The 13,890-nt window shown below is 43.3% G+C and overlaps 1 protein-coding gene and 2 long non-coding RNA genes across 4 annotated transcripts; 2 read left to right on the top strand and 1 right to left on the bottom strand.

Annotated features, from left to right (window-relative positions):
* Positions 1-4,432: 4,432 nt before the first annotated feature.
* eif4ebp3l (eukaryotic translation initiation factor 4E binding protein 3, like) lies at positions 4,433-6,942 on the bottom strand. Of its 2 annotated transcripts, XM_068740147.1 has the most exons (4): positions 6,582-6,942; positions 5,280-5,453; positions 4,963-4,997; positions 4,433-4,865 (listed from the first exon to the last, which is right to left on the bottom strand). In XM_068740147.1, exons 1-3 carry the CDS (start codon positions 6,712-6,714, stop codon positions 4,969-4,971), a joined length of 336 nt encoding a protein of 111 aa, XP_068596248.1. In that variant the 5' UTR covers positions 6,715-6,942; the 3' UTR covers positions 4,433-4,865; positions 4,963-4,968. The 2 variants fall into 2 exon arrangements, with proteins under 2 accessions (XP_068596248.1, XP_068596247.1); XM_068740146.1 differs by having other exon boundaries at positions 4,433-4,997; positions 6,582-6,923.
* Positions 6,943-7,771: 829 nt separating this feature from the next.
* On the top strand, positions 7,772-8,484 carry LOC137895216 (uncharacterized). Its single transcript, XR_011105532.1, has 3 exons — positions 7,772-7,867; positions 8,128-8,185; positions 8,396-8,484. It is a non-coding gene; the product is annotated as an uncharacterized lncRNA (long non-coding RNA).
* LOC137895215 (uncharacterized) lies at positions 8,476-9,908 on the top strand. Its single transcript, XR_011105531.1, has 4 exons — positions 8,476-8,528; positions 8,612-8,725; positions 8,813-8,888; positions 8,980-9,908. It is a non-coding gene; the product is annotated as an uncharacterized lncRNA (long non-coding RNA).
* The last annotated feature ends 3,982 nt before the right edge of the window (positions 9,909-13,890 follow it).

The following is a 13,890-nucleotide window of genomic DNA, read 5'->3' on the forward strand; positions in this document are numbered from 1 at the left end:
ATAAGTGCAGACCCACTGAGCTGGTGGGAGTCCAGGTGTTCAGTCTACCCACGTCTTACACGTGTGATGACACAGAGACTGTATCGCATCTGTCCCCCCCAGACAGAATCTTCTCCAGAACAGGACAGATCATAACAGAAAGGAGAAACAGGATCAGCCCCTCCAAGCTGAGCCACTTGGTTTTCTTTGATGCCATTCTTCAGTAAAACAGTAGAACTGTTACCTGAAGCTGCTTTATCTTTTGCACTTTTTAATTTATGTTTTCTTGTTGTGTTGTTTGAGATTTACATGCAGAGATTTGACCTGGTTCTCTGTGAGATGTGTTTGGTTTGGTTTTGTATTTTATATTATATAATATGTTTATTGTAGCTAGCAGTGCAAAGAGGATTTAAATAAAGACATTTCATCAACATTTGATATATTGCATGTTTTTACATTAGTAGCTAATTTTACACAATGCACATGATTTGGTATTAAATTAATTTTGTCAACGACAAAAAATTATTAATCACAATGACAGTTTCAAATAACACAACCAGGCGGTGTTTTATTTGAAGAAAATAAAAGCAGCGAGCAGAACTCAGAACAACTCCCATAAAACTACTAAACAACTACAAGGTGGGAAATTTGTCTCAGATCATTTCTAAATTGTTTGATATACTGACACGTAAATCACCTACATTCTGTGGTTCAAATTACTGCGCATTAATGTAAATGTAAAAGCACCACAGTGATCAAATAATCAAACGTTTAAAAGATAGAGGAAAATGCTACTGGTGTCCTCAACAAATGTCTCCGTGTCAAATAGCTGGCTGAATTCCTTCAGTGTAAATGTTTAAATAAATGAAATGCAAATAGCTTGAGAGTGTGCTCATGCTCGAGAGTCCCCTGCAGCCCCCCCCCACTCGCTATGTGTGCTCGAGTGTCTGTTTACATCATCACCCCGGCAATTCAGCCCCAACATGTGCCAACAGCTCTGACCGGGGCAGATGACAGAAATAGTCCTTCTCTACCCAACTCTCTTACAGGAAAAGTGGAAGGGGAGCAGCGCGAATGAAGGAGGGGGGGTACTATGCTTATGTAAAAGGCCAATGAGGCATTACCAGAGTTCATATAGGAGGCTGGCTGTCTGGAGTGAAGCGGTTTATACCACTGCAACATCATGGAACCCTTTTATGGAAGTCAAGTCATTGACTGCTTCCTGAGCTGATAGTGAGCGTTTTTATGAGGAGCAAGCGGAACCTTTTGCCAAATTCAGCCATTTCACATCATGATTTTAACCCGCCATTACCACTGGATACTTTTTATCTGTCATTTCTACATCTTATGTAAATATATTTTGTGATGTTCACAGTGCAACAACATGCCGGTTTACAGAATACATGCGAAAAGAACAAGCTTTGGATCAGTGATTTCACCAAAGCGTCACTGGTAGCATGAACATGCCAAGTGATGATCGTAGCAGCAGAGGCCTCCACTTCTCCGGCCAGCGGACGATCACTGCGAACACACTAGCATATTGTTATTGTAAAAACCTGCAGTGAAAGTTCTTGTTTTTCATGGTTACATCAAACTAGTGTGGCAAGTATTCGTATTGCATTTATGTAAATGGATACCTTCAACAAATGGATTTTACATGCATCAGCGACATTTTTATTTTTATTTTTATTTAAACTTGTATTCACAGAGAAATTTATGTCAATCAAGACCATGAATACTTACTCACAAAAGAGTCTTTTTAAATCAGTTAATCTCCAATCCCTTTTGCCCAATGTTGTAACCAGCAGTGACCTCAGTTGTCACCATTGGTTGACTGGGTGATGAATTTTATGCAAGTATCATATCAAGTTTCAAGTCCCAAATCAAACCCTAAAATCTGCATCTAAATGCCTCTTAGAGTGACGGGTCTTGTAAATCCATTTTTGGAGAGCCATCAATCCTACCTATTGGGTTTTATTTTTTAATAGGAATTGTTTGTAGCTGAGCCCCGGCGGCTCGTCCAGGGTGTACCCCGCCTCTCGCCCAGTGCTGAGATAGGCTCCAGCTTGGCCCGCGACTCGGTGCCGGAAAAAGCGGTTGGAGAATGAATGAATGAATGAATGAATGAATGTTTGTAGCTGAGCCAAGGAGACTTCAAGCAGAGACATGCTTCCTCTGCATCTTTACAAGGTGAATCTTTCTTCATTCTTTCAAATCCTGGCAGCTGGCCTTTGGTCTCACATGTGTGAAGTGCAAACAAACACACACACGCACGCACGCACACACACACACACACACGCACACACACTCGGAAAAATATATGCAGTTTCAGTTGGCACGTTTTGCCAAAACAAGCAAAGGGTGCACAATCTGGAGACAGATAAATATCACTTATCACCTGCATTGCTGTGCTTGCATGTGACCCGTCCGTACTTTTCACAGTATGACGGGAACATTGTGACATGCAGCAAGTTTTGTGATAAGAAAATCAAGATGGAATGAATACTAAATGCACATTTAAACACGCTCCTAGCCTTATTGTAAGATAAGAAGCCTATCAGAGCTCGTTCGTTGTTAGCTTTTAAGAGCTTGCCAGCGGTATCTCCAGGGCCATGGCACTGGGACAGCTGAGCTGATTGGCCCACATCATTAAATCACATGCTGTATGTCACAGAGGGGCCAGCTTTATGATTTCTCATTTGATTAACCCTTTAAAGCCCGCCCCGTGAAGTGATCGTCAGAACACTCTAATTTTTGGAAAATAGGGTCTTAATGGAACCTTCTGACAGATTTGTCAAAAACAAAAAACATTTATATAAGTGCTCTAACCTTTGCAAAATCTGGACTTTTTTTTCATGGAAAATGCAGACGCTTTTTTTTCTCAAAATCCTAAAAGGCCATGTGTATCAAATACCGGTATGATATACGTTTTGGCAATAAAGGGTTAAGAATGGCATAACTTAAGAAGTGATCACAATGTTTATGCCACATTTGCCTCAACATATATGATATACAAATCCATAGTTAGCTAAATATTTAGGATAACTGCCTGGTCAATACCAGTGGGCGTCATGCCCGACTCCCACATTGCAGAGTGCTTTTGGCATGTCTGGCCTGGGTACAGCAGCTGCCCTCATTCCTTACAACCAGGCCTGCTCCTACATTCAGCCTCCCTAATCCCCAGTTGAGCGTCTGCTACAAGTGGTCAGACCCAGCCCTGACCCGGGTCAGAGCTGGAGAGGCTGAATGCACATCGGCGTGGGGCTCTTCAGCCTTTCAGCAGCGCCTTAATGGTGCACATTGAATTCCCTTTAATCTAATTGTTTTGAATATCGGAGCAGATTAATTTCTTGTCATATTAAGTGTATGAAGATATTTCACACTGCTCAATAATTGATCCTAAGAGTGACATGAACCCAAGTTACTTTGAGCAATGACAAAAGAAGCATGACCTCAGATCCTGATGCTTTCAGCGGAGGAACTTGTTTCCGCCTGACCCAACTGTTCCCAAGGTTTCCTGTGCATTGTCATTTTAAGTGTCCCAAATGACCATGTTCTGTATTTATGTCCTCTGTTCTGTGCCCTCTGGTGAAACCTATTTGCTGATGGGAACATTCCTTTAATTACAAGGAATCTTTTTGGCATTTAACATATAGAATTTATAGCATACTTGTATTCCTTCCTTCTCTTGTTCTCCTGGTGATTGTTGGAGAAACACACTATGGAGGTCCTTCTTTGTGAAAGTTGCATGATGAAATAACAGTTTGTTTATGCAACACAGTTACGATTCTGACTCTCGTTTCAGAAGTAATACATTCAGCACATCGGCACTCATACCCTCGCCGGTGCTCTGAGGGGAGACTTGGCCCCTCTCTACCACAGACTCCATATTTCATCTGGGCTGGGAACCTGGTTCCCGAACCAAGCCACCGCCGACGTTAGGGTAAATTTCAAGACTTTAGTGATGAAACAGATATTGTCAAAACAAGCATGTAAAACGATATTACTACATGGAACAGATCGCCTTCGTCATGCTCCAAGCCAGAGATCCACCGTTGCCCTTAGTCGGTGCATTCAATTGCTTGTGATGCAGATTACCTGTACCGAGGTAACATGCTTTTCCACAAGCATTCAAATTTAGACCCGTCAATAGTTTTGCCTGTGATACAGTATAGATTAATGAAGCAGGAATTAGCCCCGTTTTATATACGATTATAAATCCTGTTGGAAGAGATCAAGATTTAAAACTTCACTTCTGCTGACAGAAGCATCAAACAGAGCCAAAGGTTGGGATATCAATAGAGGTGGGCGTAGCCCGAGACGTGAACGACACTCCCTGCTTCTGAAAACCACCCTTGAGCTCACACAGTAAATACCAAGAACACCACTGTTCTGAACAGCGATCCAATAGACTGATCTATGGTCAATGACAAAAATAACACACACCACTGCAGACAGTCAACAGCCTTTAATGAAATCATTCACATTTCTCATCTCCCCCCATAAAAAAAAAAAAAACACAGTAGGCCTCCACTCCCAGTGTCAGGAGACGGGAGTTTGCCAATCAAAGAAAGTTCGCCGTCCTGTTTGGGGGAAAATACAACAAACCTGCTGCCTGCAGTGAACGCTACCGACATCTACAAAATGTTCTATATTTCCCCAAATAAAATAAAAAGAACTGGCTGAATAGCACAATTGTATTATTTACAAATATAAAAAAGGCAAATCAAAATGGATTTGTTTTCTGATCCTTCTTCAGCTCTTGAGCCACCAAAACCAACCTTTCAATACCGCATTTTTTCCCCTTGACATTTTGCAGCAGAGTCACAAATACCCCATAATCCTCCACCTTTTCTCGTCTTTCTGGTTCCTCACGAAGCTTTCATCTAAAAAACAAAAATTAAAATGAAATTAAAAGGTGGATTAAAGTCATTAATGACCTTGGAGCCGTTTTAACTAGCAACTCTCCACAGGAGGTCATACTGGGACTCAGATGTCCATCTCAAACTGGTTGTCATCTGTTGAGAGACAGAAGAAATGGTTTCAAGATTAAAATAGGCTCCCCGTCACCTAATGTTTTTACTTCCACACACACACACACACACACCCTAAACAACAACAGCTACAATGACAAAGATCAAACACTGTCAGTATATTAATAAAATAGATTTTTAACGGTGCAGATCACAAATCCAAGCCCACCCACAAGAGAACCCTGGTCAAGAAGCCGTTCTTTATCTCCACACATCATTCAAGTCTCTGGAAAGCACCGTAATAAAGAAATAAACGGTTGCATTTACCTGCCATGTCCTTCTCTTCCTCCTCGGCCTCCTCTTTGAGATCCTGCAGCTTCCCCATAGGGTGCGTAGCAGGCACCGTCACCCCTGGGATCTGGGGCAAACATGGCGCAGTCCGGGCAAGAGGAGAGTTTCGACAATCCAACAGAAACTTCCTGTCATAGATGATGCGTGTACCTGATGTCAGAGAGAAAAAAGGGGAATATGATGTTTGAGCTGCAGTAAACATTAATAAATCAGAAAAAAGGCACGAGTAATGGACAAAAATAACAAATACTGGAATGTCACATGATCAAAAGAGGGTCTGGTTAGGGCATGCCTGCATGGGGGGGGGGGAAGCCACTGCAGTGACTTCTAGGAAAATGTAACGTCTTTGGAAGAAGAGGCCTTGAGATTAAAGCCACGTGTTTTGCCGTGGGACAACATGGAGGACAGACGCACAGCGACGACGGAGCAGCGATCTCAACTCGACTCGGCGTGTCCTCGCTCGTCCGTCGCCAGCTGGACGTCTGCCAAACGCGAAGCACAAACAGCCTCATCATGGGTTTGACCAGGATGTGACGGAGTAAAGCAGCAGGCTGGAGTTTGGACTGTTCTGTACAGTATCTGCCCAACCTTTCACCAACAAGAGAACAGTTTATGTAATAACCAGGACAAAGGGGGGACCAAGGCAGCGAGGGGGGGGGGGGGGGGCTGAAATGCAATCTATAGAAAAAAAGCTAAGCGCAGAGCAGAGACACAAATACAACATCGCTCATGCGTCCGATGCAGATTTCAGCTCCCTCCTCTCCGCCTGTACAGAATGTCCCAACTGTTCCTGAACTCAAAGCAGAGATCGGACCCCCCCCCCCCCCCCCCCCCCAAAGCTGGCCAACCCTGTTGCTGATATCTAGTCACATTACGCCCTCTTTAAGTCCTAAATCATGGGTCTAAAAACAACAACACCTCTTGTTGTCTTTAGAACAGGAGTGTGTTTTTTTTTTTTGTCGCAGCAGTGAATGGACCACGTGGTCAGAACCCGCAAAGTGTCTGTCCACAAGCAGCAATGGAAAGCTACTGGCAACGTGCGTCACCGCAAAGCCCGCAGAATGTCCTGCGTCGCGGGGATTTCATCGTTTCAACACAAACAATGATTAACGCGAAGGAAAGCGGAACACCAAGTCCGCGGTGTTTGCGGAGAGTTAAATCGTGTTCCTCCGCCGTTTCAGTTGAATCTCGCGAGATATACTTTATTATCTCAGAAAGTGTTTTTTTTTTTTAAGTAATAAACTCATTATTTAGAGAGCCTCAAATTAAGCTCCTTACCTCCGGGCGTGGTGGAGTAGAGCGTCCCCCCGGGAGTCTGGCTGTAGCGGTCCGGCAGCTGGGACCAGTCCTTCAGGGTCAGCACCCTGGTCGGGATGGGGCAGCTCTTCGCCTCCTTCGTGCCCGTCGACATGCTCGCCGCTGGGCAGGACGCTGCTGAAGACGCGGGGACGAGCGTTAAAACTCAAACTCTCGGAGCGACGCTCGCAGCCTCGAACAAACGCGCATCAAAAGTTACAGGCGCTCGTCTCTACAAGTGGCCAGCCCGAGCTGCCATGTGGGGTACGGGTACGTGTACGTGTACGCGCACGCAGTCAGCCTACAGCTGCAAGCAGCGACTCGTGATGTTTTTGTACAGCAGCGATGACACACGTGGGGCTTCTCCTGCCATGCGGTGCGAATGTTTTCCTGTGTGAGACGGTCCGCGGGGGCGGGGGTAACAGCTGTGCAGTTAAAAATAAGAACACGTTTCAAATGATTTATTGCCAGACGTTGTTGTTGTTTTTAAAGGGAATAATCTCAACCAAGATGTTATGAGATATGCGCAAATAATCTGAAAAACGACATTATGGCAACGTTTGAAGGTGAACTGGTTTTCCATGAAAAAAAAGTGAATGTATAAAAAAATAAATAGGCTTAAACAAAAACGAATATGATCAAATCCTAAACTCAATCTCTCGGTCATCCACAACATTTGTTATATTCTAGTGCAGGGGTCGGAAACCTTTTTGGCTGGGAGAGCCATTAACACCAAATATTTTTACATGTAATTCCGTGAGAGCAATAAAATATGTTTAAAACTAAATACAAGTACATGTGTGCATTTCATGTAATACTTTTAAAGTACAATAAGTCTCTGAATTCTTTTGAATAATATTGTTATGCTGTTTCTAACCAATAATGAGTATTTCTTAGCATTAATGCGACTTCTGCTGCTGCGTGATTTTGCTCATCGCTTCGTGACTGCAAAGTGAAAAGTACGATTCTCCTCATCTTTTTTTCTTTCAGCTATCTTATCAAAAGGGTTTCTAAAGTTAGCTAGCTCGCTAAATGTATTGACTATAATAAACTCGGGTATATATTACAAGGAATCGTGTTGAGAATAATATTTCAGTTAGAATAATCACTATTATGTGACTGTTGTTATTGGATCACGTCCATAATCATGTTTTTTTTTCTTCCCCTAGAAAGCTCAGTCTAATGGACAACCAGTGGCCGTCGCTCAGCAGGAAGTTAAAGTGGCTGAAGCTATTTCCAAACCAGCCGCGCAGGTTAAAACTGAAAAGGTGTGTCAGAACAGATGATACATAAACCTAAGGCAGCCCCAAACGCGTTTTTCACAATTGATTTTCAGGGCAGGCACGCTTTCTTTACTTTACTCAGTTTGATTTCACTTTTGTTATTGGGGAAATTAATATTCCGGGAATTCCACTGTTCCCATTTGTCAGTGTGGCAAGTTTCAAATAAAGTCACACGACTAGCATCTCTTCTTTTTTTTCTTTTTTTTATGTGAATGACCATGCTCTACTTTTTACTCACTACACAGGTGAATGAAGTACAAGCCCCACTGCAGGTGAAAAAGAGCAAGAAGAAAACCAAGACGGGTGTGAAAGCGGTCCGACATTTGCCTAAAAATGACGTGAAAGAAACTGATGAGGGTTAAACTCTGCCGTTGTTCGGGAAAATTTCATAAACCATCTTCTCCTCCCTGCTCTTTGTTTAGTGTAATTTACTGGACGTAATTTTCAACTCTGTCACACCTGTGTGCACCTTTTGAATTTGTAATCGCTGTGCTGTTGTTGTTTTTTTTTTAGATGGGACGGAAGCAGCGGACCTCAGCTTGGACTGGGATACCCCAGTGGAGCATTGGGGGAACTACGAAGATGTTGTCATGACACTATCGCCCCCCCCCCCCCCCCACAAAAGGAGCAGCGCATTCCCAGCAAGGTCGCTGTCGACTTTGGTTTGGTCATTTCTGTTTCATCAGTCTTCGTTATTGTCGACCTGAATGAGTCTTTGTGTTGCTGCAGGCACTGGAGGATGAGAAGGACACCGAAGATCCCTCCGGTGAAGCAGCCGAATCCAAGAGGAGGAGGAGGAGGAGGAAGAAGAAAACGGAAGAGGATGCAGCATCTGGGGCTCAGGTAAGAAGTATAAATATTTGAATATATTTACATCAAAAATATTGTTTCCATGTTTGCGGTAATACCAGGGTATTTGTGTGATTGCAGCCGGTGAACGTAAAACTTCAAGAGCTTCCGGTGCCGACGTCCAAAAAGCCGAATCCCAGCGTATCTCCGTCTCAGAGTGCGTTTCAGCCGCTTCGTGAGGGGAAAAAAGAACGGTAGTTTTCCTCACTCTCTAAACACATCTTCCTCCCTTTCCTGTTTCCTTGCAGACAAGCCTGAGCCGGCGGCGGAGCCCGTGAAGCCCTCCCAGAAGAAAAAGGTCCGGCGGGAAACATGAAGTCGCGTCGCAGGTTCACGTGAAGTTTATGCAAATGATTGTTGAGCGCGTCACGTGCAATAATTACCAGGTACAGGAGTTTCCTTCTGAGACACATCAATTCACTAATCACCAAAACAAAACAAAAAGAAAACGAGCAGTGGACATCAGCTGCTTGTCAAAACGCAGCCATGAAATGTGGTCCTGTGGACTCGGATCGTAGAACATGTACAGGTTCCTTAACTTCACTGTAAACTTACACACGACTGCCAGGATAAAACATTTGGCTGTTTTATTTTCATATTAGTTTTATTGGAGTGGAATCTGCTGCTTCCCTGAACTTCAGAGCTGTGGGGAATGAAATGGTGCATTAAACCAGATGTTATTTACATGTCGATGACATTTGTTGACATCGTTATTAATCCATTAACTGTGGCTCGGATCGGATATTTTGTATTCACACAAGAAGCAAGTTTTGATTTGACTGACTGTGGCTTCAACCTGGGTGGCGTAATAACCTGCTGGAACCACAAGGAGACACTGTGACTGGAAGGATGGGATTAGTAGTGTCAGAGGAAGCAGCACTGAGCTGTTGTCCCACTTGCTTCATAATGAATGTCGGTGCACCTTAAGTAGGCTGTGCGTTCATTGTCCCTTCTGCACTCTGTGATTTCGTTTTTTAAAGATTTTTCTTCCAATTTTCGTTCAAATACTCTGTGACATGCAGATGTTGTTCTCTGTTAGTTATTAACCCTTTCCTCTGAATGTATGATCTCATTTGAGTGTTCATTTTTGTTCAAGTATTACAAAGAAAATGTATGTTTTGACATTCCTAGTTCGAATAAATGAGAAATGTTCCTGAAGTTCCAAATAAAGTGCGTCAACCTGAAAATGTGTTTGTCTGTTAATCCGTCCTAAATGAGGGAACATACTAGAAAGTCAAGAAAATATGTATTTATAATCCAGATCCATACCTAATGTTTTAATATTAATATAAAATGTTTTCATCTCCACATGTAGTTAAGGGATAGAACATTAAATGTTTGAGGCTCATGAATATTTGTTTTTACATTTAGGTTCTCCCATTTATAGATGATGCCTTCAGAAATATGGAAGCCCAAAAGATTCTAAATTAACTACGGTAAATAAAAACGTCGTTTTTGTAGTACAGTATATTGAATTACATGCCTCACCGCCCCACACCACCAGAGGGCGTGGTGGACCTAGAGAACGAGTGAGGCGATGCAGAGAGAGGAAGACATGATGGGGGGTGGGGGGAAAGTACATTTTTATTTCATGACGTCCTTTTCCAGCAGAATGATCAATCCAAGCTAGTGGGTTGGACCTCTGCGTCATCCTTTATCCGGTGCGTCAATTCGCTATTAAAAAACATTGATCGTCTGATGGAGAACGCGTAACCTCTGTTACTCGACAACACTGCCTCCTGCAGGACATTCAATGAACAGATGAAGATTTACTGCTGCAGATGTTTTGTTTTTCCTCTGCTGCCGTTTCATTTTATTTTTCAGTCCGTCTCTCTACAAAGTCTTGTAAGTTGGCATGCAAACTTCGATAGATCATATTAAAGTGAATGCATATTTTATAAGATATATATATTTTTTTTAAACCTCCATTGTAAGTAAATGGGAAAATCCGGTCATTTTTTTTTGTATCCAGACAGGTATCCGGATCGCTATCAAAATTTAATGGGATTGAAGTTTGACCTATCTTCACATATATATTTTTTAATCAAGATCCATGCTGCAGCTTTTCCGTAATCCTACTAACAGAGAGATGAAATAAATAAATAAACAACTATTGTACAGAACAATGATGTGGGGAAACAGCATAAAGGAGTGCCGTATAAGGGATAGTTAGTCGGTAGCGTGTTGAAATAAATCAGTGGTTGCAAAGAGACTTGACTGTAAGAGGAAGAGTTTTGCTCTCAAAGGAAGAAGGCTTATCTCGACTGACTTACGCTGCTCTTTCTCTTCATGTAGATACCTCTGAGGATACGGATTGTATGCTTTTTAATTTTCTATGGAAGAACACTCTTAGCAATACTTTTAAAATCAACTGGGCCAAACATTTTCTTTAAAATCCCATCTCCATTTGGAACTTTATTCCCTACTATATTTTTTCTAGGTTTAGTGGTTAAATTTTTATATTAGGCTGAAACTACAATGTAGACAAAATTCCAGAAAAGCTCTCCTTATTTCCTAAAAAACATTTTGTTGGCTTGGTCCATAATATATAAGCACAATCTTTCTCCCCATAAATATATGAAATGGAATAATTGTACAAAAATAAATCAAAATGCTTCTCTAATTGGGTAATTCAACTTATAATTCAACTGTTTTTATTGTGATGGAAAACTTATGTTCAGATTTTTTAAACACGTATAAGTTTCCAGCCACACCTAAAGAATATGCAATAGTATTTGATGCTATAGTGAAGGGTGTAACAATATGGAAAAAAAAATAGGTCTCTTGCTATCTCATAATTATGAGATACTAAGTCATAATTATGAGATATCAAGTCATAATTATGAGATAGCAAGTCATAATTATGAGATAGCAAGTCATAATTATGAGATACAAACGCATAATTATGAGATAGCAAGAGATGTATTTTTTTTCAAGTGGCGGAAACGGGACTACGGAAGCTTCCGTAGGAATGTTATAATAAAAAATACAAATAAAAACATGTTGAAATAAAATCAGTAATTACTTCCGGGAGACAAATTCGACCCGGAAAAAATGAGTAGAAAACAGCCTCGGCTTTTGATTGGCTCAGAAATATGGAGTCAGATGACGTAATAGCTCCGGGTTTCTTCATCCTCAAAAATAAGGTAACTTTCGGTCATACTAGAGCGGCGACGAGACCGAGCCGAATCTGCTGCTGACGGTAAGAATGGTTCAACCGACCCGGTGACTCGGTATCGCTTTCTAGCCCTCGAGTGTAATCGCTTTACTGCGTTAATCCGTTTGTGGATTAAAGTCGTGGTTCGCCCATGTTTAATTGGTTTTAGCCACATAACGTTAATCAACTCGGGAAGGGTTACTCGAGGTCAGACGCTGTTCGGCCAGCGTGCGGCGGCCGTGTCGTCATCACCGGCCCGCCGCTCGCCCATTGAGAAAAAGGGTTATATTACTTTTTATTGACGTTAGTAAATTGAATTATTTTATTTGGGTTTGATTTTCGACACAAAATCAATCGCGTTGTATTTAATCGTAGTTTATAAGGATCGTATTAGAATCGGTCCGAAATGACTACGTTACAACGTGATTCATCCGGATGACAGCTCCACGTGGAGATCGACGTGACGGCTTTCATGCATTTAGCTGCGTACATTCGTATTGTTATTACTATTAGGCTCACCTTACAAATGTATTGATTATATTCTTTTTTTTAATGTAAAAAGTGCGGGATATCCAAGTTTATACTTCGACTAAACTAGTGACTAGTACTGCCACGTGTTTTTCTAGCGAATGGAGTCTGTCTTCGCTTGCGTGTAACAGGATGTCCGAGTATAAACAGAAGCGTGAAGAAACGCTCCGGTTCGGGAGGCGTCCGGACTCCACGTCACAGTTTACGGTAGATGTGTCGTTAACTGAACGCACAGGCATGATTGATCACGTGGTTGACGCGCAACCGGCCCACAGAGACGAGGCTTAAAAAAACGGATCTTTATTGTGCAAAAGTATTATTTGATTCAATAAAAAAAATCCCTTTGGGATTAATCTGAATCTGAGAACGACTACATTCACAAGGATGAAGGAAAACACAAACATTATCTCTGTTGTGAAACTGGAAGTCAAATCCTTTGATTTCCTGGTTTTCAGACAGTTTATTTATTTGTTTTTAAATGTATTTATTTTATTTAACCGTCTGAGCCTGACCTAGAGTGACCTTTCACTGTCCACGGAGTGGGGTGAGTGTCAAGAGTATCGCCATTGGTTGTCCACAGTCCGATCCGCTTCAGGATGATACACGGGGCTGTTGTCATTGGACCGTGGTCATAATGGTCGGAGCCCCCCCCCCACGTCTCAGATAGCCTGCTCTTTATTAGGTGTTTATTAGGCTGCCAGCAGCTCCCGCACATGAAGGGAGGGAACGTCCGTCATTCAAACCCAGCCTGCCGCTCGAGTTCCATTTAATTCAGCGTCAAAAGCTGATCGACACAAAGAAGCTGCCTGAAACGGAGCGAGGAGGAGGAGGAGGAGGAGGAGGAGGAGGCAAGTCCTTCATCAGCGCCGGGTAGAGCGGGGAGGAGGAGGAGGGGGAGGAGGAGGAGGCGGCGAGTCCTTTATCGGCTCCGGGTAGAGCGAGGAGGAGGAGGAGGCGGCGAGTCCTTTATCGGCTCCGGGTAGAGCGAGGAGGAGGAGGCGAGTCCTTTATCGGCGCCGGGTAGAGCGAGGAGGAGGAGGCGAGTCCTTTATCGGCGCCGGGTAGAGCGAGGAGGAGGAGGCGAGTCCTTTATCAGCGCCGGGTAGAGCGAGGAGGAGGAGGCGAGTCCTTTATCAGCGCCGGGTAGAGCGAGGAGGAGGAGGCGAGTCCTTTATCAGCGCCGGGTAGAGCGAGGAGGAGGAGGCGAGTCCTTTATCAGCGCCGGGTAGAGCGAGGAGGAGGAGGAGGAGGCGGCGAGTCCTTTATCGGCTCCGGGTGGAGCGAGGAGGAGGCGGCGAGTCCTTTATCAACTCCGGGTAGAGCGAGGAGGAGGAGGAGGAGGAGGAGGAGGAGGCGGCGGCAAGTCCTTTATCGGCTCCGGATAGAGCGAGGAGGAGGAGGCGAGTCCTTTATCAACTCCGGGTAGAGCGAGGAGGAGGAGGAGGAGGCGGCAAGTCCTTTATCGGCTCCGGAT

This window comes from Brachionichthys hirsutus, chromosome 6 (assembly GCF_040956055.1).
Source record: "Brachionichthys hirsutus isolate HB-005 chromosome 6, CSIRO-AGI_Bhir_v1, whole genome shotgun sequence".
NCBI classification, from domain to species: Eukaryota; Metazoa; Chordata; class Actinopteri; order Lophiiformes; family Brachionichthyidae; genus Brachionichthys; species Brachionichthys hirsutus.

Excerpts from the sequence above, each read along its gene's own strand:
- eif4ebp3l (XM_068740147.1), bottom strand. The coding sequence starts at position 6,714 with ATGTCGACGGGCACGAAGGAGGCGAAGAGCTGCCCCATCCCGACCAGG. Across the intron at positions 5,454-6,581 it reads CTACTCCACCACGCCCGGAG|GTACACGCATCATCTATGAC; the intron begins GTAAGGAGCTTA and ends CTCTGACATCAG. Across the intron at positions 4,998-5,279 it reads GGAAGAGAAGGACATGGCAG|ATGACAACCAGTTTGAGATG; the intron begins GTAAATGCAACC and ends GTCTCTCAACAG.